At 39.8% G+C, this 24,880-nt stretch overlaps 1 protein-coding gene across 2 annotated transcripts in view; it reads right to left on the reverse strand.

Moving 5' to 3' along the window:
• MPP4 (MAGUK p55 scaffold protein 4) overlaps positions 1-24,880 on the reverse strand; it is a 46,014-nt gene that overhangs the window by 20,727 nt on the left and 407 nt on the right. The window contains exons 2-14 of one of the 2 annotated variants that reach the window (XM_077152003.1): positions 24,295-24,416; positions 22,524-22,601; positions 20,237-20,317; positions 18,898-19,029; positions 18,122-18,203; positions 16,914-16,999; positions 15,788-15,859; positions 15,053-15,249; positions 9,224-9,288; positions 6,783-6,800; positions 5,304-5,342; positions 3,189-3,209; positions 597-611 (exon numbers count right to left, since the gene is read on the reverse strand). In XM_077152003.1, coding sequence (XP_077008118.1) covers positions 597-611; positions 3,189-3,209; positions 5,304-5,342; positions 6,783-6,800; positions 9,224-9,288; positions 15,053-15,249; positions 15,788-15,859; positions 16,914-16,999; positions 18,122-18,203; positions 18,898-19,029; positions 20,237-20,317; positions 22,524-22,601; positions 24,295-24,416 — 1,008 coding nt within the window. The remainder of the gene's footprint in view (positions 1-596; positions 612-3,188; positions 3,210-5,303; positions 5,343-6,782; positions 6,801-9,223; positions 9,289-15,052; positions 15,250-15,787; positions 15,860-16,913; positions 17,000-18,121; positions 18,204-18,897; positions 19,030-20,236; positions 20,318-22,523; positions 22,602-24,294; positions 24,417-24,880) is intronic. The other variant, XM_077152004.1, reaches the window with a different exon arrangement.

Raw genomic sequence — 24,880 nt, forward strand, 5'->3', positions numbered from 1 at the left:
TTTGGGCTATGCCCACGCTAACTTTTTTATGTAGGAAGGGGCTGTCGATAATATGGGATGGGGGGGATGGAACTAGTTGATGTTCTGGAGAGAATGGCCCTTCTGCAAGGAAATGCTGTTTGGAAAAGTCATTTTCAAATTATTATTATTTTTTTTACTTATATCAAACTTTATGTTTATACAACTCTGTTCTGATCATTGAAATAATATAGAGAGACCATTTAGAAGGAACCGACATACCCAACTTCTTTTTCCTTAACCTTTGTGTTTTTTTTTAATGTACATTTCAAAATATAAAGAAATCATACCAATATTAATTCCATCGCTTGGTAAGTAAACACATTTTTCTAAGTGAAATATGCCAGTAAATTTAAAAGGAAATGTTTACTTAGCGATATATTCATAAAGCTTAATTACTTTCATTGTTTGTTTTTAAATATTTTCTATGAAATTCAATACTTAATCATTGATTTCACCTGTAAAATATCATATTTTCATGTTAAAAGTTATGCTGCTACGTATTTACCTTGAGGCACTGAAAGATCTTACACATAGCTCTATTTGGCTTACCCAGGAAATAAAAACAAAAAAATTACCTTCTGAAAGCTCCTCTGGATATATAGGTATGTACAGAAACAGACGTGAAAAAGTTAAGCAAGTTACCCATCAAATGAAGGCAAATGATCATAGTAAGACAACACACAATGGGGGACCAGAAACTCACCTCACCTGTCTCAGCAACTCAGGGAAAACAGCATTTTCTGAAAGTGGCTTACCAAGACTATCCTGCAGGCTTTTCCTTTTTGTATTTTTGTTTGACATGGGTAGGCACCGGGAATTGAACCCAGGTCTCCGGCATGGCAGGTGAGAATCCTGCCACTGAGCCACCATTGCATTGCCCTCCTGTAGGTTTTTAATCTAGTTGTCTACTTAGCTGGCGCAAAGTGGGGAGTGAAGGAGAAAAATTAGAGGAAGGCAACTGACTGAGCCTTCTCTTTCTCCTTCTATCCAGAGGCCACGTTGCTGCCCCCACTGCCAGATGGACAGTGGAAGTGCACCGGGCGGGCTTGGCCCCAGTGTCATCCTTCCTAGCACACGTTTCCATCTCCAGTAGGCCCCTTGAAGAGAGATGGAACTGAATACAGAGAAAGCTATTTTCTACTTTCTTCACATTTTGAAACCATGACATATTCTGATTTTTTTAAAAAATAATGTTCCTATGCTGCAATATGGACAAGCCTTGAAAATATTATGCTAAGTGAAAGAAGCCAGTCACAAAGACCTCATACTATTTGATTCTTACTCATATGAATGTCCAAAATAGAGAAATCTATAGAGACAGAAAGTAGAATAGTGGTTGCTGCTTCGGGCTGGGGAGAGGGTGGGGAAGCACTTTTACTTATATTATGTAAATTAGTGTTCCCGTTCTAGAAATGGGGAAAATAAAGGACAGGGAGGTTAAATTACTTGCCAGAGGACCCACAATTAGCAAGTAATTAATCCAGGATTAATACTTGGACAATCTAGCTCTGGAGTCCATCCTCTTAACCACATTATCACACTGCCTGTCCTTTCTCAAACTTGCAAATACCCCTGATTCCCAACCACAGCTTTTGCATGAACAGTATTTGCCAGGAAAATGATGAGTTGAACAAAGCAAGGAAGGATGGCTATAATTCAGAAAAATTAAAACCTAAACCAATCCCAACCATTGAGGAAACTGTATATAATTATACTACCCCAAACAGGCCAACTAATTAATTGAGGGTTTCTTGTTATTATTGTTTTGGCATGGTCAGGGTCCAGGAAATGCCAACCATTTAATAGAAAATAAGGCATTTGGGTACAGCATAAACATTAAGTAAATAATTTAGGTGAGTGGTTCTTAACTCCATCAGTCTCAATGCCCTCTTTTTTTTTTCAGGGTAGGGGGTGCATGGTTCAGGAATCGAACCCGGGTCTCCTGCATGAGAGGTGAGCATTCTACCACTGAACACCTGTGCCCCTTTCAATGCCCTCTTTTTAAAACTCATATTTATAGCAATCCCTCTGCTCTGGTGAAATAAAATTCATAGCTAGTACTACGAAACATACAATTTTAAAATATCAATAGAATGCTCTACCTTTAATATAAAGGAAAAAATAGGGAGTAATTTATTTTAAAAATAGTATGCATTTCAAAGTAAATGCTTGGCATGACTTTTCTCAAAGACATTGTTAGATGCTTACACCTACTTAAAATGAAGAACTCTGGATTTAAAGGAAGATCAAAAAATATTCCTTATATGAAGTACAGAAAATGGAAGAGCAGAGGAACAGATGGACATGAACAAAAAGAAGTATTCTGATAAGTAATGACAGGCCAGATTTATTTTTATATGAGAAGAGAAAAAAGGGAAATTGTCTTAATTGAAATGGGGATAATGTTCCAAAGAAATTTATAGACAGATGAAATGGAGACAATGAGTAAGCATAATGTTCTAGGGTGTGGGTAATATTAACTTTCCCCAACAATTTACCATAATTTCAAAAATACTCTATGGGACATATTTGGTTACTAGTGATGTAAACACTACTCTAAGAGACATTTTATGATACCATGTGTCATCAATAATTTCAAATAATATATTGAAGAAAAAGAAAAAAAATTCAGCATAATTTCCTCATTTTCCAATTTATTTACTCTCAGAATAGAGTAGACAGAATATATGGAATTGATAAATTACTGGGTGGTTGCAAGGCAATGTCTTTTTTTGTTTGAATCTTTCTCTCCATAGTGACCATCTTTTAAACCACTGGGCTCTTCATGTTATTTCTTGTGAAAATTTACATTACTATTGTATATTAAAGAAATACCCATTCATATTTGAAATAGGTTTTGTCCAACAGGATGTTCAGAAGATATGTGGGACTATGGCCAACCCTTCATTTTGCAGGACCTTCTCACCTACCATTCTTGATTCCTACCAACTAAAAAGCCAGCAATGTCCCCAATGATTGCAACAATCAAAATATGGCCCCGAGGGGACAGTGCTGCCCTATTGAGAAACACTGGGTTAGGTGAAATTTCCAATTTCTCACAATACACTGTTGATGCATTTAAATAATTATTGTTTTGCATCTCCAAATATGCCAAGACTTTGGAATATTCATTTAAAAATCAGTACCAAAGTCCATTTTGTACCTACCAGATTCAAAAGTTTCTTCGTCTTTGGTTTTTCCATGGAGGCAAAACAAAACAAAGAAAAATCCCACAAAAATGTCATTATGTTATAAACCACACTGTCTATATTTATTTTTAACACTCTGATTCCCAGTCCCTATGCTTCTGCACATGTATCATTCTTTTTTCTTTTTCTGTAAACCAAGGTCAAGTCAGCAGTGTCTCTATACCATCTATAAAAGCAGAGGAATAGGCAGACACTAGAACAAAAAGAAGCACATGGCATTAAGTAGTTTGGGATATGATAACAAGCAGGGGTGCAGCAGGAGGCAGAAAGAGAGGAAGAGAAAAGAAAGAGAGAAAGAGAAAGAGAAATGGCAAAAGGAAGGAAGAAATGAAAAAAGGGAGGGAGGGAGGGAAGGAGAGAGGAAGGTAGGAAGGAAGGAAGGAAGGAAGGGGGGAAGGGGGGAAGGGGGGAAGGGGGGAAGGGGGGAAGGGGGGAAGGGGGGAAGGGAGGAAGGGGGGAAGGGGGGAAGGGAGGAAGGGAGGAAGGGGGGAAGGGAGGAAGGGAGGAAGGGAGGAAGGGAGGAAGGAAGGAAGGAAGAAGCCCAAAGGTGGCTTGCAGGCTTAGGAGACATGGTGCTCTGCTTGAAGAGTTGGGGGTCCACAAACAAGGCAAGTGTGGCAGGAAAGGATGGGTGTAAGAATGGCTTCATTGAATAGGCTTGTTAGACTGAGAAAGATCGGAGGTAAACCAACTTCCTTACTAGTTAAAACAATTCTTGTTAGTACTTTAAAGGAACATTAAGGATTAAGAACCAGAATGTATATGGAAGACAATTTGACCTATGTAGCAATATTATCAGCGCACACACTGATCAGACAGTGCTGTAACTAAAAGGAACTCACACAGGTGTGAGATGATGTATTTATAAAGCTATTCATTGTAGCACTGTTTATCATAGAAAATATTGGACGTAACTCAAATGTCTGTCAATAGGTGATTGTATAAGTGCACGATAATTTAATGAATAGAATACAATAAAGTGGTTTAAAAAAAAAGATGAAGAGGTTCTTTATGTGTTAAGATGCAGTCCTCTGCAAGATATACAGAAAGTGAAAAAAGCTAGGAACAGAAGTGTGTATAGCATACCATCAAAGAGTACATGCATTTGTGTTTAAAAAAAAAAGAAATGTAATAGTTGGGGAAGAAGAGGAAAACAGATAAACATTTGTTGTTAAATGCACAGAATGTGTCTGGAGGAATTCCAAAGAAACTGAGAAAACTGGGAACAGTGAAGAGGAACCTTTTACCAAATATACTTTTTGCAGTTTTTTTTAAATTTTGAATTCTGTGGACTATTACCTAATACAAAAATTTTAGTTAAAATTATAGAATGAAAATAATATACTGTAAATTAATTTTAAAAAACAGAAAGTACACTTGTAAAATAAATATAGTGCAAGCATTATCTGCAATTATTCTGGGAAGTTATGTGACTCTTTGAAATACCCACCATTTAAAGATTTCATATTGGTCTTTAATTTCTAAAAACTAGATTATCTCATAAAACCAAGGCAAATTTCTGCTATTTGAACAAAGACCTTCCAACTAGTCTCCAAACAAAGCTGTAATGAATCTTGAGCTAATTTTAGTTTTGTCACTAGATTTGAAAATTCATCTCCCAATTTACAAAAATAAAATAAAATGCAGTAATGTGGAAAATTTCATATACATTTTTCAAATTTTGGAAAACCATTTTTTATCTATACTAGAATCTACTACAAGATGGTATCAGATTTAATTACAAAACATATATTTTGATTTCACATTATGTTATGATATTTCAAAGGGCTTGGGGGTTTCCACAGTGTTGCTTAGTGTTCCTGAGATTTTCCCCAGCATATTGCTTCCTGGAACACTTTCTAGAACTTTGATAGGAGATTTGAGGCATTCCCACAGCGATGCTTCTCTTTCCAAATTCCAGAACAACATACAAACTTTGGAGAAGGAGGTTCATTTAACACATTTCTAGCAAAGGGAAGGCAGGTGCCCCTTTGATAGACTGTGTTTGAGAAAATCTATAGCTGAAATGTTTCGCGTTTCTTCTGGTAATACATCTTTCAAAAGAAATATTACCTGCTTCCACACATTTCTCATCAATTTTCATGTCATCTTCTAGAAAAGAGGATAGAAGGGGAAAAAGAGAACTTAGAATTTATCAGAATTAAAAACAAAATTCCTTATGTATAGTTTTATACCAAAAAAATGCAGATTGCCTTACAACTATTGCTTACTTGGAGAGACCAAAAAATTTTATTCTATTAAATGAAACTGTTTGATATGAGATGCTATATAATATTAAATTATTAAATATTTCAAATGCTGGACAAGTTAGCTTAGCTCTTTAAGCCTCAGTTTTCTATCTGTAAAATGAGGAGAGTGAAAATACCTACTGCTTAGGATAGGCTTAGTAGAAATAATGCATGGAAAGCTCAGGCACATGATGAGTGCTCAATAAAGGTACTATTTTTACCTTTATCTGGGACACAAACAATTATAGCTTTTAAAACCATTCATCCTTGCATCAAACCCCTCCACAATATGAACTGAACCCAACATTGGAGATTACTGTCCATTTCTCTCCTTTGCTCATCTTACACTGTCATCAAAGCAGCCTGGCTGTTCTCACCCCGTAACTTTGCTTATGCTATCTTCTTTGCTTGCAATCCTTCAAGGTCTATCTCAGATATTGATCAAAATGAATATCCCTGCCTGTTTCACATGCTTCTCCCATCCTCAGAGGACACAGAGCAGAGGAGGCTGGAGCCCTAGACTTGCAGGTCAATTTTCAAATGGCTACTCCTAGGATGCACAGGTGGTCCCGTGGTAGAATGCTTGCCTTCCATGTGCGAGACCCAGGTTCGAATCCTGGGCCATGCACCAAAAAAAAGGCAACTCTTCTGCAGTTCTCTCATCTCTCTTTCCAATTTCAGTGATGAATTGTGGGTGGTAGCTAATGGACTGCTCTCCTCGGTTTTCCCCCCTCTGCAAGCAGATAGCACTGTGTGTTTGTGTGTGTGTGTGTGTGTGTGTTTAACATCATGATGAGCTATTCAGATGGCCAGGGTGAAGGAAGAACTGGAAGTCCCATCTGGCCCCAGGGTAGGACCTTTCAGAAGGGAGCTTGAATCCAGATAGCAGTGCTTGCAACCTCTGACAACTTCTTTACCTTCTCTGAACCTCAATCTCTACATCCATAAAATGGAAATAATAGTAACAATTTACTCATATGGTTAGTTTTAGATGATGTATGCAAAGTAATTGGCGCAAAGCAGCTCATCAGTTTCACAATTTTTATTGAGTCCTCAAAGCAGTGTGGTATCAGGCTCCGGTGCCGAGTTAAATGTCCCTTCTCTTTTCTTTTATCCCTCTCAGTGTTATGCTTTCTGTGCATTCTCTTGATTGACATCTTTTTGTAAATTAGGGTGTTAGTGATTAGCACACTACCAGATACTTAGGAAAAGTTCAATAAATAGCTGAACTAAATTGAAGTGAATTTTAAGAAAACAGCAGTATACTTTGGATATGAGGTATTTTCTAAACACTGTTTCTTACCTTCTTCCATAGAATTCACTGGGTACAGCAAATGAAGCAGAAAAATAAAAATAAAAAAGAAACACAATTTGCTATAATGTCCTCAGATTTACTTACAACAAGAAAAGCAAAGGTGCAATGTTATTTTAATTAATTATTCCCAGGTTTTATTCTCTAGAAACCCAGTAGCTATTTAATAACTTAATGATACATTAATAACCTATAAAAACCAATACATTCATGAGCATTGTTAGAAATGGGAATCTACTCATTTCTGGCAACCTCATTCCCTTTGATCCCAATGAACTCTAGAGGATCGTGTTCTACTCATTCCTGAATTACTGTGACAGCACATTTTAAGGACTTTGTAAATCATGAAGGAAAGAAGAAAAGAGAGAAAGGAGAAACATAAGATCAACTGTAAGTGCATCTTCTATTAATAGGTTCTCAAGAACCATCTGCAAATTAACATACGCCTGAAATTTCTCACTAGTTTTGTTTTTTTGCATGGGCAGGCACGGGGAAACGAACTTACTAGCTTTTGATCAATAAAATTGTTTATACCTCCTAACCTAGCTCCTGATCTGCTCCTGAGCTTTTCTTTCCCAATGGCAAGAATTAAGCAGAGCAGAAAGATATAAAACCATATTTATTGCAACATTATCTATGATAGTTGGAAAGAAAAGAAACTAATAGTTCAGAAAAGGATTGTACTCCATCAGAGACATTCCCTGTGAAAGGTGACCCTTTAAAGACCATTCCCGGACTTGGAGTTTTAAGAGAAGGGTAACAGGGTGCTGAAAACTATTTTCAGATGGATTCTTCAGAAGGCCGAATATAAATTACACTTAAGCTACTCAAATTGATTAATTAATTAGTTGTTGAACATGGTCATACTCATTACCAGGTGCTGATTTAAAACCCTAGTCAGCATTTCTATATACCTTTGGTAATTGAAATAGAAAAAAAATTAAAGAATTCATTCAATCCAACTTGTAAACAAAATTTTCAAAACATGGTAGAAATAAATAAATTTTATCACTGTGAAGATTATGATGTGAACAATGCTTAAGAAAAAATATTAAGCTAAAAAAAAAGATGAAAAGTGTATTGCCACTATTACTACAACCATGTAAAATATGTATCCACAACTGAAAGATAGTATGAAAATACTGTATGTATGAAGAAATTATAAGAGTGTTTTCTTTCAAAAATGTCTTTATAGATGTCAACATGTCTCTTCAGTAGGAATATAAAGAAAAAAATATTTTTAAAAAATATATTTTAAAGTGGATGAGGGCTCACTCTAGACAAATTTCTGACTTTGGTACTGTCGTCTTTAGTCTCCTTACAGTTTCCTCTTTATGCCCCTCTCCCTCCTCCTGGGACCACGTTCCCTTCCTTCACTCCTTTCCAGGGGCCCACTCGACCACAATCTCGGAAGCTTACTCAGCTGGCTCCAGCAGGCCTCTGCCAAGCCAGGGCATCCTTTAAAGCAGTAAATTGTTCACAGGCATTTGCCACCATGAGTCCTTTTACTAACCATTCCCCCACTGCCATTTGAGTAATAATATTGTCTAGTGAACTGTCATGGTTAGGGACAGGTGTCAACTTGGCCAAGTTGTGGTACCTGTTCATCTGATTGGGCAAGCGCTGGCCTGTCTGTTGCAATGAGGACATTTCATAGGATTAGGTCATGATCACGTCAGCTACATCCACAGCTGATTCCATTTGTAATCAGCCAAAGGGGAGTGTCTTCTGCAATTAGTGATGCTAAATCCAATCATGGGAAGCCTTTTAAGGAGGACTCAGAGGAGACAGGTTGCATTCCTGCTTTGGCTGGTGAGCCTCTCCTGTGGAGTTCATCCAGGCCATCCATTGGAGTCATCGGCTTCGCAGCCTGCCCTGTGGATTTTGGACTCTGCATTCCTACCGTCATGTGAGACACTTTCATAAATTTTATATTTGCAAGTGTTCCCTGTTGATTCTGTTTCTCTAGAGAACCCTAACTAATACATGAACAAACATCATTTATAAATAATTGAGTCCCATATCTATTCATTAAAGTACACACAACCATTAATCAGAGCTTCAGATGAGTGTGAAATTTAACCCCTCTAAGTTGATAGAACCCAAACTAAACTCAATGTGCAGCTTTATAGGTCTGCTTTCAGTTAATGTATAACATATATACTAACTGCAGAGATCTCTGAGGACTTCAAGTTTGGGGTGGAGTGATGACTTAAGGAGTCATGACTCAAGTATTTTTGCATTTTCATAAACCAAACTCTTCTACATCCAAAGGAAATAATGTCCAGAGTAGAACTTTAGATGGCTGCCAGGGAGTTTATTGGGGCAAGGGATCTTGAGAGATCCTTTCTTGGGTAGGAACCCAGAGCTAGGAGAGAGGAGTAGGCTTCCCTGCCATGCACAGAGTGGGTTTGAAGTATCAGCACACTCACATGTGGTCGATTTGAGGCAGGTATGGGGTTGGTAAGGCTGAGACCAGAAGAATTCCCGTTGCTTCCTATGTGAAAGAAAATACATCAGGAGGGAGGTTAAAATCAACCCAGCATATCCCAGGTGAAACAGACCCCAGGACAACCACAGACAGATCTTTTCCCAGGGTTCTTCTGCCTCCACTCGTTAAAAGGATGATTTCTTTTCCAAATGCATTGTCAAACACATTCTTCAACTGCATATACTTTCTCATTACATTTCCTCCCTCCCAGGATCTTTTGAGAGAAATGCCGACTTAGAGTGAAAATCTGACCCATGACCCTGTGTACGTATGCCACAGAGCTTCAGTAAATCATGCATGGTACCTTGCCTCTCATGCATTTTAGCCTGTCTTAGCTGGTCTCAGGATTTTCATAACATGATCTGGTTTCCCTCTCTGACTGTTGGATATTCTCTACAGTTCCTTCAGATGCTTCTGTTTTTCCTTTTATTACTAGAACTACCCCTGGAGTTCAGGTCAAGGCCCTGTCTCTTTTTGACATCTGAAACCTCTAGTCCTCTTCCCCTGGGTCACCTTCCAGCAATTTCTTTGAGCCTCTTTCTTGTCTTCACATACCCAAAGCAACTTTCTAAGAGAAGTTGGTCTTCTCTTTCCTTATTCTAACTGTAAAGGGTAGAATAAGAGTAGACCTTGAAGCTCATTTCATTCTTTGCTACTTCAAGTGTGGTTCCCAGACCAGCAACATCAGATTTATTTGGGAACTGGTTTAAAACACAGAATCTCAGCCCCTTTCCCTAGACCTTCCCAATTAGGGTCTCTATTCAACAAAGTCCTCAGGTAAGTAACATGCACATTAAAATTTGAAAAGCACCAATTTACTTGAGGCATTATCAGACTCTGGAGTGCACCTGAATCCAATTCTCTAAAGCTAAGGCTAGGGCATCTGCATTCTGTTATTCTAATTCACACTAGAGTTTGAGATGGGCCAATTTAGTTTACCTTTCTCACTTTAGAAAGAGCAGCAAAAGATATCTATGGTGTAATCTGATTAGCATGAGACTGAGATTTAGAAGACCTTGGTTTCTGTATTCCATCTTTTCCTAAGGATCTTGGACAGATCTCCTAACTTCTGAGCTCTACTTCCCTATTGATAAAATGGCGCTAAGAACTATCTAGACTTCCAGGAGTGTAAATCTCCCTGGCAATGTGGGACAGGACTCCTGGGATGAGCCGGGACCCAGCATCATGGGACTGAGGAAGCCTTCTTGATGAAAAGGGGGAAGAGAGAAATGAGACAAAATAAAGTTTCAGTAGCTAAGAGATTTCAGAGTCGAGAGGTTATCCTGGAGGTTATTCTTATGTATTATGTAGATATCCCTTTTTAGTTTCTGGTGTATTGGAGTGACTGGAGGGAAGTACCTAAAACTGTTGAACTGTGTTCCAGTAGCCTTGATTCTTGAAGACGATTGTATAACTAATAGCTTTTACAATGTGACTGTGTGATTGTGAAAACCTTGTGTCTGGTGCTCCTTTTATCTGGGGTATAGATAGATGAGTAAAAAATATGGGTAAAAATAAATAAATAATGGGGCAAATAAAGGGTAAAAAAATTTTGAGTAGATTGAAATACTAGTGGTCAGTAAGAGGAAGGGGTTAGGGGATGCATGAGTTTTTTTCATCTATCTGGAGTGATGCAAATCTTCTAAAAATGATCATGGTGATGAATACACATGATATTGTGAGCCATTGATTGTATACCATGGATGGATTGTATGTGTGTGAAGATTTCCCAATATAAATATTGAAAAAAAAAGAACTGTCTAGAACACAGTGCATGTTAAAGGAACTGGGAGGACTAAATGATACGTGAAATCTTGCTGTAAACTCTTAATTAGTATAGGTCAGATTTAGGCATTCTTTTTTTCTTTAACCCAAAATATAAAAGCTTATTATTTTTAAATAATAATAGATTCACAGTGAATGGGGAAAAAATGTGTAGGGAATTCTATGTGCCCTTCACAAAGTTTGCCTGAATGGTGATATCTTGCCTAGCTACAGTGTAATACAATATCAAAACCAGGAAACTGACATTGATAAAATCTAGAGTTTATTCACATTTCCCCAAATTGATTTAGGCATTCTGATCCATTAATTGTTTGAAGAGCTAACATATGCACATAAAAAATTTTGAATAGTGTGAAAAAGTAAGGCTTCTTTCTTCCTTTATCCCACTAAATATCAGCATTTCCTGCATTTTAGCCTTCAGTACTTTCCTTTGGCTACTCTTAGTTTACCCTATAATCCAGAGGGTTCTTTTTTTTCTTTCTCTCTCTCAGCTCCTTCTTTAGCCTTCACTCTTGCCTTTTTCTTCCAGGAGTGCCTGGTGACTCATTCCCACTCAGTTAATAATTGATGTCCTCCTGAAAAGATTCTGGATTCCTTCACATTGTTTCTGTTTCCTCCAGAGGATAGGGCAGCTCACTCCAAGCCAAGTCATGTCCACTTGCCAAAATTCCTTGCTACTTTGGTATAAACCTTCACCATCTAATCCCAAATTTACAATACAGCGATTCCACACTCCTTTAGGCAGGTATTATTCTCCATCAACATGTCTTTTTCGAGAGGCCTTCCTCCTCATCCTTCTACTATTTTCCAAAATTAAATATGATCTTTCTACCTGGAGAGTGAAAAAGAACTCAGCTACTTGCATTCAGTCACTCTTCTTATAAATATCTCAACAAATATTCATATGCTTATCCACTGTCTCTAGCACATTTCTCTTCATACCTCTACCAGGGAATCGCCTGAGGTACTTAGTTAAAATGCAGATTCCTGGGCCACATCCTAGACTTACTGAATCACAATGGGGCCTTGAAATCTGAATTTTAATAAGCACCAGAGTTAATTTTATAAACAGTAAAGTTTGAGATGTGGGAGAGAGGTAAATTGTTTGTACCTCATTTACTGCGACTCGGAGAGATTAAGTGACATTTCAAAAGTCACATCAACTCTGGGCAGACCCCTTAAGAAGATGTGGCATTGGATTTGGTTTAAATGCTCTCCTCCAGTTCTCCAAAGGGCTTCCTGATTTTCTGAATGAGAACTGGGAACCTGAAGTGCCGAAGGGACATTTGTGAAGACTCTGCTTATTCTCTGTGGGCCACCCTTCACCTATCCAGAGTGACTGAGCACTTATCTCCTCCTCCCCCAGGCTCTAAGCCACCCCTGTCAGTGCACAGGCGCCCCGAGAGTTAATAGCACACTGACATGGACAATATGCATGAAACGTTTTCTGAAGAATAAAATAAAGCTGCCTTTATGACAGTAAAGACCACTGACCAGAAAAAAGCCAACTCAGATTAAAGCAAATAAAATCAGCTATTGACATACTGCTTTTAAATAAACTTCTTTCTTATTTTCCTAGTATATTTTCACATGGCAATCACTAAAGGCAAAATGAATTTGTTTCTTCTCTTCTTTATTTGTGTACTAATCCAATGAGCCTATGATTTCTGCATGCTCCTAGGCAAAACCTCCACCCAAACTTCCTCACTGCCTTCTGCCCCGAGACTCTAAGGACTAATCTTACTAGACCTTTGTCCCTGTGTTGTCCATCAGCCCCAGAGCCCAGATCGTCCTTTATCCTCTTCACTCTAATCCCCATAAGTCTCTGTTGACCATCTGCGCCTCCCTGAAAGCCTTGCCCACATCCCAGGAACTCAGAGTAAATCTTCAGCAAAATCTCTCAGACCTCAGCTTCTCCTTTGATGGAGCCTTTTACCCTCTTGTTCTACCTGAACAAGAAGCTTATTGCTGGTCCTGTAACTTTCAAGAGGTCGACATTTCCTCTCCCACTCCCAGTGGTGTGCTGGTAAACCAGCTCTTAGAGGCGGATGTGGGGGCTGATTTGTAGCTTTTGCTAATTTCTGTAGTGTAAATACTTTCGTTGTGGCTGATTTCATGTTACCATCCTGACTTCAATGAATGACTTGTGCTAGTGGCTCCAGCACACCGCGGCACTATGGCCCTTCTTCCACTGGCCTGGAGGTGGGGTATGTGTCCTCCTTGCTCCTCAGTGCCTCTTCCAGACCATTCTCCCTCTTCTCTAGAAGCCCCCAACTTTGAATATCATTCCCTCTAATCTCTAATAGCCATTTTTTGATCCTAGATAACTCCTCCTCACTCCCACACTCTAAATATCCATTTGTCATAACTTTCCATGACTTTATTAGGCACATAAATAACACTTCCTAATACCCAGGTCTCTCAGTTTCTTGACCTCCTGCCTTTCAATGACCTTCCCCTCATCCTGCCTTAGCCACTCTCTCCTACTGTCATACTCTGGACCTTTTCATTACCAATTGCTGCAGTCTCTCCATTATTTCCATTTCCAGCATCTCTTTCTCCAATCAATACTTTCTATCTCTTCAACTCTAAAAACCTCTCGACCCTGTGGAAACTTTTAATCCATTGCTCTCACTTCCTTTTCAGCGTACTCACCCCTTCATTGCCTCGTCTCCCTCCTTGACAGCTTAAATCCCAAGGTACATCATTATCATCACTCTCTTGTCATTCTCTTCATTTACTGTAAATCCAACTCTCTGTCTAATCTGGACCTGCACCCAAAGAAGCTGACCAGAATCACTTCAAATTCATGACCTTTTATCCCAAATGGACCTTCATGGTGATTGTACGAAATTTACCTAATCCATCCACTCCGCAGGACTCATAGAAAATTTTGAAGCTTTTTCCTCCCTCCTTTCCAATACCTCTTTCCCCACCTACACTCTCAGTTTATGACATTGCATTTGATTGCATCGATCGTGAAAAACAGAGTGGTCAGAAGTGAGCCCTCACAAGTTCCCACCATAGCCCTGCCCTCAGCTGCACCCTACTGTATGGTTACTATAGATGAACTGCCTCTGCTCCCTATATAAGGTAAGCCCTCTATTCATACACCAGATTGCATCTCCTTCTGTCTGCTAGAGGACAACAACAACAGCAGTTCTCTTCTTTCTCCTATATAATAAAAAAGTCCCTCTTGATTGGAATATTCCCAGTTGATTATTTTTATTCCATCTAAAAAACTCTCTCATATCATCCCACTTTCCCATCTAGCTATTTCTTCACTGCTCTGCTCCACTTTACACCAAAACTTTCAAAGGATTTTCCATGCTCATTGCCAACTACTTCTTTCCTCCCAATCTAATAAGAATTTTGGTCCCAACTTTCCACCAAAATCACTTTTATCAAGACCACCAATGGCCTCCACAATGCTAAACCTAATGCCCAGTTCTCAGTTCCATCAGCAGCAGTGGGCAGAGTTGATCAGGATATCCTACCTCTGGGCCATTCCTTTTCAATCTTTGTTTTTTTGCTAGTTCCTTCTCTCCTCACTCTCTTAACTTTGGCTAAGCCTTGTACCTCTTCTCTTTTCATCTTCACTCATTCCCTTGGTGGTTTTGTCAAACTCCGGTTAGCACAAGGCAAGTGTGGTGGGATGAGATTAAGTAACTGAGGCCCCACCTCAGCCTTCAAAGATTTATAGAAGGAGTTAGAATCACTTTTTAAATTTCAATTTCATTTTCCAAATAGCTTTCTCTTTTTTCTAGCCCGTTTGTAGTTAAGATGCTTAGGGCAAATAGATAAAATTACATTTGGATTTATAAACCAATTTATAAACATATAAATTGTGTGTAAACACACAACGTGCGTGCTTTTATCCATCGGTTTCTCTTTCTTTGCCTCATCTTAATGACGAGAGAAGCCTGAGAAGAACATTTACTTTCCTGATAGCCCCGTCCTGAGTCCAGGAGTGATGAATTCTTACCTCTTCAGAAGGTGGTTAGAAGGAATTAGCCCAGCACAGGTACCAAGATCGGAGAGTTTCCGGGCCTGCCACCAGAGGGCGTCATTCTGGTCCACGATCTGGAGGATGTCCCCCTTCCCAAACGGCAACCCGGCGTCCACGCAGGGGATGGCAGGATCCTCCTGCGGCCAGTACTCCGTCATGGCGCGAACGTACACCTAACAGAAGGCGCATAAGCGCCATCAGGAGAACCCTTCTCCCTGCCCGTCAAGACTTAGCATTTCTCCCAGCTTTCACCTACTGTTCCTCTCCACCCTCCCAAAGGGGAACATGCCTCCTAAATTGAGTCTAAGGGCCATGAACAAAAGTGACTTTGAGAATAGAGTCTCTCAGCTTTGAGAAATTTTTACTCGTTTTTACCATTCTTTTTTTTTTTACATGGGCAGGCACTGGGAATCGAACCCGGGTCCTTGGGCTTGGCAGGCAAGCATTCTTACTTGCTGAGCCACCGTGGCCTGCCCCATTTTTACCATTCTTAATGCAGCTTCTTGACTTCTTGGTATTCTCATCTCTTCTATTGTATTCATTTACACATTTTGCCTCTCACTTCTTCAGTATTAGACAAATATGCCACATAGTATTGAGCAAATGTCAGCACATTATAGATGACAGTGGCTTTATACACAGAAATCAGTCATGGCTATTGTTATGTGGGGATTTCCTGTGGCCTGGTATCAAAGCCTGGCAAATTCTTACCATCTTCTGGTTATTAACAGGAGGGTCAGACACTGGAACCACTTTGAACATGATTGTGCCACGAGACATGGCCTAGAAAATGTCAAAGGAGAGGAAATGACAAACTCTGTGTTACTGGAATTCAGCAGATGCAGTTGCAACTGAATGTGACCGGGTCCAATGACAACTTCCCACAGGGACATTCACAAGGGTCCAGTAACTAGATGTCACCACCAAGAAATGGCATCACGCTACACCAGGAACATCCCACCTAGCACTGCCCTTCTGCCCACGGGTACTGGGGAAAACTGGCATGCATGTCCTTAAGCTCCCCTTGCAGCACCTTTTATGCCATGCAGAACCTTGCAGAAAATGCATACAAAATATTTAGAAGCTTAGTATACTCCTTATACTACTACCCTTCGGTCCCTGAGTCACCTCTGTGAAAACCTAGAGTTCTCCCAGGAACCCAGTTTGAGAACTACTGCTGTATATACTATATATGATCAACCTCAGGCCCCACATATGGAGTTTGCATAGGGGGAGAAGAGCAGAGGCTGTGCTGCTATGGCCAGTGACAGCTCAACTGTGATTCAGGGAGGGGTTTGAGGGTTGAGAATGGGAATCTGTAGGTGACCAAAGGCTCATACAATCAGCTTATAAATTCCCAACTCCAATCACCAGGAGATAGTGGCAGGGCTTGCAAGGGCCTCCTCCCTCTATGCTGCCCTCTGGTGACTTCTTTCTTTTCCCAAAATTACCCTCAAGTAGAATATTAAGCAGTTTTGGTCATATAAAAATATTGGAGAATAAGAAGTAGTTTACTGAGGTTCAGCCTCTCCAATGTCTCTCTCTGCCCACACTGGGCTTGGTTTCCACTGGAGCAACCCAGGTGTTAAGGGACCTGAGCTGGGAATCTGGCCACATTCCTGGGGCTGAAGGAGGGGCTTGGGAAGGGAAATTTCCAAGCAGGCCAGAACCACAGGCAGCAGAGGAGGACCGGCACAGACGAGATCCCAGGGCCTGGAGAGAGAAGGCTGACCAGAAGCACCTGGTGTTACAGTACACACACCATGGCTTGCTGGGCCCAATTTGGCCTTGGTATTTCACTAAGTCATGGACAAAAACAACAAGGAGGAGATGTTACCAGAATATGGATCACTTTTTCAGGGTCCAGGCCCTCGACTGGAATGCCGTTCACTTCCACCAGCTTGTCTCCAGCGTATAACAGCCCTAGGCAAACGCGAACACAAAAGAAGGGCACAGAGAAATAGGCGAAGTAGAGATAGCTATCCCAACAGCTGTTTAACAAACTCACTCATCCAAGCATGCTCTAAATTTTAAAAATGTATTATGAAATAAGAATAATAAAAACAAACTGGTTATTCCCAGTTATGCCACCATGAGAAGTGCATGAGAGTTCCATTTTCTCCACTTCTTCACCAACACTTGGTATTAACTGATGGTAGTTTTTAAATATTTGCTAATTTGATGTTGTAAAATGGAAACAGAACAGTGGAAAGAAGATAGAACTGAAAATAAAGATATCAGGATAATAAGTAAATGAAAGGTGAAAGGGAAAAAGAGAAGGGAGTCTCTAAAAGAGAAAATGTAGTAAAACATTTGAGAGGTAAGCAAAAGTAGGTAATGTCATGGAATAGAAACCAAGGCTGATGAAAATTTCAAGAAGAGTGTGATCAATAGCATCAAATGTTTGATAGAGGATGAAGGAAAGCCCAATGGACTTAGCAACTAGGAAATCTCTGGGGTATTAACTATTAGAATTTTAGAGTATCATCCATGCTCCAGGCTTCAGGGACTGTGGGTAGTGAAGACGCTGGGCACAGAAATACCCATTTTAGGAGCACAGGAGTGAAAGGCAGAAAATTTGATTCACTAGTAAGTAGAAAGTGTAAGCAAAAGGGACTTCAAGATGAAAAGAGCTATGCCTGTTTGAAAGCAGAAAGGCTAAGTCAAGGGGGAAAGTTCAAGGCAGATGGGCCTGAATCCTGGCTCTAGCTGTGTAACATTGGGCAAGTTAGTTACTTTATCTCTTTGAGACTCAGTTTCCTCATCTATAAAATGGCATGATAATACTTACCTTGAGCTGCCATGAGAATGTAAACCAAGGGAATATGATTAATGTGGTTTCTAGAATGGAAAGGACTCAATGAAGGGAAGGAGCAAGATTTCTCTGGAGTATCTATTAATTCCTTCTTTATTGTTTTAACCAAGCAATGGAACTTATTAAAGCCCCAGCCTTAGTTAGGAAAGAGGGGTTTCCTAGAAAGAAGATTAATCAATCAAGGGTCTCCCATTTTCTGGACAGAATTGTATCCAGCTGCTCCTGCTTACCACTCCTCTCAGCCAGTCCACCGTGGATGACTCTGGCCACCAGGATGTCCCCTGTTGTCTCGTGGCGCTTGATGGTGGCCCCCTGGAGAGTCAGAACCATGGAATCCCTCTCTGATCTGAAGTGGCCATTTTTCTGGTAACTTCCCTCATTCTGGCCTTTCAGATAAAGATAGTCATGCCAACCAACAAGAGAGGAGCCACACAGGGCTCTGTCCCATCAGGCGGTCAAAGAGGAAAGACCATCTGCCCTTTGCCTCCCAAGGCTTCTATCCAACCACATCAACAAGAAAAAAGTATCTTTAGCTCCTTCTAAAGATAAAGCAAGTCCCATAATTACAACCTAATCAGAGAAACTATTCTTAGAAAATAAAATGCCTTACTTTGCTCCCTTTTAACAGAGGAGAAAGACTTAGGCGATTGCAATGGGATTAAGAGAAATATATGTACATGGCAGAGAGCCAAATATTACAATTCAATACATAGTCTTATTTCTTACAGCTTTTACTGAGAAGAGAAAAACACTAATCAGAAATCTTTCCTTAGTGAAAATATTATATACATAATAAATTTGAAAGCATGAACAAAAATTGTTAAGATACAGTTTATAGCTGTCATTATCCTGGATTGTCCTCAGATTTTCTGAATGCCTCAAACTAGATGTACAACCACAGACAGGACAGACTGCCCAAGTAGCTACTACAGATAGCTACTAGAAATAACTTAGTTCAAGATTAACCCTGGTATAATTCACAATGAAAGATAAAATGTTTCCTTACTAGAGGCTGGTGATTTTTCACCAAACAAACAATCCTCATTGCTTCCTCACTCTCAGAGATGCTGTCTGGAAGTGGGGGGAGAAGGGGTTCAAAGTCTTTCTGAGACACTGTGTCATGAGCACTTAGCAAGGCCTGGGAGTGGAGAAGGAAAAGATGAACAAATGTTACAGGGGGGACACAGCCATTTGGAAGACGGAAGCTCAATACTATGTAAGACACACAACAGGTATGACAACATTAACATTAACCGCCAGTACCACACACATGCCAGGCCCTGCTCCAGGCTGTTCATGCAGATTAACTCACTCAACAGTCACAACAACTCCATGAGGCAGATGCTTTTATCATCACTATTTTTACAGATAAGGAGACAAGGCACAGAGAGGTTAAGAGAAACAACATATTCTTTCATTTCTGCTAAATGTATGATTTCATCACTTTCTCACTTTTTGGAAACCCCTGTAGTTGTTGATGATCCTTAGAAGCCTAAACTATAAATTCAGCCTTTATAATATTTTTCCCAATTAAAGCAGAATGAGGGACAGTAAACAAAACATCTTGGTTTAATTGGTCAGTACAATGAAGGGCCTATGGGGGAGAGAATGAGAAAAAGGAGTGTCCTGGTTTAAGGTCTGATCAAAGAGTTCCTTCTATGCCTGATTCATTAAGTTTTCATTTCACAGGGCAGGGATGCTGTAACTCTATGTCACTGTCTGAACCTGGGGGACAGAATTTAGTTGGAACTCAGAGGACATTTTCTAGGAGTTTGTGCTGTTGAGGATATTTGATAGCCAATGGTTATCTTGTAAACTAAACTTTTGACTAGTAAATTCCATTGCCTTAAATGCAGATATTCTCTTAAGGTTCTAGTTTGTTGATAAACTGATCTCAAAATCCATTAATAGTAAGAGATAGGCTGCTGTAATAAAATGTTTTCCATGTACTCCCTCACGGAGTGAATCATCATAATATAGTATATCACGAATATCTTCCACATTTTATCCTAAGCTTATTCTCCCACATTGGAAAGTAGTATGAGGGTTATTTCTCTAAAACTAGAAGCTACCCTGATTGTCCCTTAAAACTTTAGAAGGGCAGTGGCTTTGTCAGGGAAATAGCACCATGGAAAATTCTGGATGATTCCTTATAAATATGGCATGCATGGCTCTTGGCTGTCAACAATGACCCAGTCACATCTAAGTTCTGTACCTTTAGTGCATTCTCTCGGGCATCCATGGACTGTAACAGAGCATCTATTTAGAGATCACACTTTGTCATATTTATTTATCCTCCTCAGTGCTGTCTGTGTTGGGCTTATCTTCTCTTAATAAGCACTTGCCTTAAAGTGTGGATCCTGGAGGATTTGTCTCAGCTCTTGGATCTCAGGAGAATTAGGGGTTCCACGCAATAGTTCCACTACCTGGTTGATGGAAAATCATAGATCATAACATTTTTGAAAAGCTTCATCACCTTGTTAACCTCACTCAGGCTAAATCACAAATCTGCTGACTAGTTGGTGTCGTCCTTATAAAAGCTACCATTAGAGACTTCATCTTTAAAGTCAGGGCCTGGCATTCTTCCTTATTCACGACACTTTCTTATCAACAGGTAGAATCCCAGATTTGAGGTTTACCTAAATCCCAATGCCCCGTTCCTGGCACATCACAGACTTGGAGAAGGAACTAATACAATTTCAAAACACCATACAAGCAAGGCACTTTTCCTCTAGCATCTTTGAAATACCTCTTTGCTAATGTGAGTGCTTAAAAGGCAGGTTAAGCTACCTGAGTTTCTCCAGGTACTTTGATTTGTACCTGGAGAAAATCAGGTAACTTAATCCCATGGGATGCTCCATTCTTCACATTGAAAATAGAATACTAATTTCTATTCTAGGGCTTATTGTTTGATTAGCAACTTTAATGCTTGTTTCAATAAAAAACTGCTAAACAGCAAAAGCTCTGATCTCTTTGCTGTGGTTTAATACCACAGCAAAGAGATCTGCCTTCTGACAGACTTAAGACCTCTTGATGCTAGCCACCTCACAAATCTTCAGCAATAGTGCGTTACATACAGTCAAATGAAACCAAGCAGCTTAAAAAGCTAAACCTCTATTCACTATGATAACTTAAAATTTCAAGTGTGTGTTTTCCTATAGAACAGTTATAACTGAGAACTATCCGAGTTGTTGATTACTGGAGTTAAGGGTAGAATTGCTTTGGGTTTTTTTTTTTCTGTTTCTTTTAATACGATTAGGCAATAACTAGCAAAATGGATTATCATATATTCATGCACTCAACAAATATTTATTGAACACCTACTATGTGCTAGGTGCTGTTTTAGGTGATATGAATACAGCAGTGAATAGGTAAACAAAATCCCCATTCTCAGATTGGAGATAGGTCTTATATTCTACTGAAGAAAGACATTAAATAAAATATATAAGTAAAATAAATAGTTTTATCTGGTGGTGAAAAGAGTTAATAAGATAAATAAGCCAGGATAGAGAGTGCTAAGAGGGGGTTGCAATTTTAGACAGGGTGAGCTGGGAAAGCCTTGCTGAAAAGGGGACATTGAGCAGAGACTGGAAGGATATAAGGGAACAAAGGATGTGGCTTTGAGTGGGCAAGGGAGTAACATGCAGAGGGAATAGCAAGTACAGAGGGCATATGGCTGGGCATGCCTGGTGAATTCAACCACAAAAGAGCAACTGTGGCTGGAGAAGAATGCACAAAGGGGAGAGCAGTGGGTGTGAAGTCAAAGAAGTAATGAGGGTTAGATTGTGTGTGGCTCTGTGAGGTCTCTGATATTTACTCTGAATCAGATGGGAAGTCACTGGAAGAGTTTGAGCAGAGAAGTGACATGATCTACCACTTTTGGAGAGGATCTTCCTGGCTGCTGTGTTGGGAATAGACTATTTGGGGATGAGGGTAAAAGTGGGAGACCAAGTAGGAGGCTATGTTGCAATCAACTGTGTAAGCGATGATGTTGGCTTATATTAATCAGTATAACAGAGGTGGTGAGACTCTGGACTTATTTTGAAGGTAGAGCTGACAGGATTTGCCACCAGATTGGATGTGGGATATGAGAGAAAGAGAGAAAGAGAAAGATGACCCCAAATATTTTGGCCTGAGCAACTGAAAGAATGAAGGTGTAACTACTGAGCTAGAAAAGACTGTGCGAGAAGCGGGATTGGGGAGGAAAGATCAGGAACTAGGTTTGGGAAATATTAGATTTGAGATGTCCAATAATCATCCAAATAAGATGGGAAGAAGACAGTAGGATATATGAGTTTAGAGTTCAGGAAAAAGGTGAAGGCTAGAGATAAAAACTGGGGAATCATTACAATAACAACATAACCCAGTTTATATAGAGTTGAGTCCAAAGTTTACTAAGGAGACAGAGAAAGAAAGAGACCCTTATCCTAAAAATGGTGTCTTTCCAATTTTAATCTGAAGAGATAGCATGTCAATTTTCTCCCTTATATTAAAAGTCAATTAAAAATACATTAGATGCATAATCATAAATTAAATATTTTCTGTTAGAGCGTTTAACTTCTTTCAAATAACACTGCTATCAAAATGGCATCATTCTAACTCTATTATTCTATGAATTACAAATCATCTTACCTCATGGGATAATGCCTGTGCATGGGCTGTAGTGGGAACTGGTTTCTTTTCTTTAAATCCCTGGAGGCAATCGTAAACCTGCAAAGGGTGGGAGGCATATAGATGACAGGGTGATTACCATTTGAGGTTCAAGGCCCCCAAAGGGAAGAAACAGCTGGGCACTACACAAACAGCTGAAACTGATGATGTTTTGTTTGTCTTTATTAAGGGGTATTTCTCTAGTTGACAAAGAGAAATGAACTCAAGTGTCTGGTGGTTCTAATGCTTCAAAGGCTTTATTATTAGCATCACTGGAAATTGATCTTCCCTAAGTGATTTCATTAATAACAAGAAACTCAAACTCTTACTCTTGCCAAATCCTAAGTAAGGGTAGGGTTTCTGGGGCCGAGACCAATAGGGACTTGAAGACTAAGTACAAAGGGGCATCTCAGGGGGAGAGACTTTTGGGGCCAGAGACCCTGAGGACCCCTGGGAGCAGGACAGCTGCAAAGGACTTGTGCTACATGGTCCAGCGTCCTGCCTAGGATCCCGACAGGAGGGCAGGCACGCTTTACATACTCGCTGATATTCTGCTCCCAAATTTTAGGCTTTTTCCTTTTCCTAATACCCCAGTAAAACTTCGTTTATAAAAATTCCAGTTATGTCTCTGTTGACCCTAAGGAATTTATTTTTCATGCCAGTATCTAGGACTGGGCTGAGTACAGCAAAGCCTGCCTAGCTCAGCCGTGCAGAACTGAATTTTATTTTAGCCATCTAAGGTCTCTTATAGATGGAGACACGACGTCGGAGATGCCAACTCGGCCCACTTTCTCCGTCTGGCCCTGTGACGCCTGTGCCTCACTGCTCTGTCTCAGTGCCAGTGCCCACAGCACTGGGTTTGCCTGGAAGTGATGAAGGGATAAGGGAGCGCAAGGCACAAACAGCCCACCCGGAGTGAGTGAGGCCACTCCTTTAACAAAATTAAAACTCCTGTCCTAGCTGAACCCAGGGTGGGGACATGCCTCATAGAAAGCAGGTGTTTTAAAATAAGTGCAAGGAGAAGTCCTTTTTCATATTAAAGATGTTGATATTTTCTCTTATTTTAAATAATGTAATATTAATATGCATAATAAAACTGACCACATTTCCTTCTTAAGTGAAGGTAACACACATATACCAAAAGAATCTTCAAAAGCACCTTTCTCAATAATAACATGCTTCAGAGGAACAAAAGTATAGTCAGATTGGAGATGCTATCTACCGTATAGTGCATGAAAATTTTCCAAATTGGGAAAAGATGAAATTTTCAGGATAAGAAAAGCTTAAAATGCCTAAACAGAACTGTAGAATCTCATTTTCCTTTCCCGGTTTTTAAAAAAGAGAGAAATAATATATTCGTAAGTATTTTTATTTTCCTGAGTTCATTTCCAGGACAAGGGGCTACAGGGTGCAGAGAAGGGTGGCTAGTTTTGGGGGGCTAGTTTGGTAGCTGCCTCGTGATCCCAGGGGACCTCTAGAAGAGGAAAAAGCCTAAAATTTGGGAGCAGAGTAGAAGAAAAAAGAATTGGGGGGAGAACAGAGAGGAGCTGTTGTGTTCTTTTCCACCTTAATCCTTTCCTAAATCTAGTGCAATAACTAAGCTAAAAGGTTTGGATAGTTCTTCTTTGAGGATTGCCTCTTAAGAACTTTTTCCAAATTGAAATTTCCTGCCGACTGACAAGTGACACTGTTGGATAAGCAGTCCTTCTGTTCCACGCGGTGAGCCAAGGCTTCCAAGCAATGGAGTGCTCACTTTTAGCAGAGCCTGCAGCCACGGGGAATAGAGGAGATCATATAAGAGACACACTCCATTCATATCTCGACTGTAGAACAGACTCAGCTCCTGCAACACATGCCTCAGGATTTGGGAGAGACCTGGAAAAAGGAAAGAGCAGAGAGAGAGTGGCAGATGGAGGTGGGAGGTAAGGCAGGCATATATGTGAGAGACATGGTTTAGGGTCTCATGAAGACAACCGGGACATGGTTTAGGGTCTCATGAAGAGTGGAAACAAGCACTGAGTTTAGAGTCAAAAGATCTGGTTTCAAGCCCTGTTCTATGATTTACTGCTCACATTTGGGAGAATCACCTAACTATCTGAAACTTAGATGTCAGACATTCTGAAAGCAATATAATGATTGCCTTCCCTTCCTCCATCTTACCAGCCTTTAGTTTATCACAAAATTATAGACTAGTTATTTTCTGCATTCTGCTTCTCTAACTCAAACATAGAGACTTTTGTCTTTTACTCTCCATGAAAATTTTGCTGAAAGTGTTATTGAAAAACTCTTCCTCCCAATATGTTTTCAAAACTCTAACCGCAGGATTCCACTGAAGAAAG

The sequence above is a fragment of the Tamandua tetradactyla genome, chromosome 3 (assembly GCF_023851605.1).
Source record: "Tamandua tetradactyla isolate mTamTet1 chromosome 3, mTamTet1.pri, whole genome shotgun sequence".
In the NCBI taxonomy this organism is placed as follows: Eukaryota; Metazoa; Chordata; class Mammalia; order Pilosa; family Myrmecophagidae; genus Tamandua; species Tamandua tetradactyla.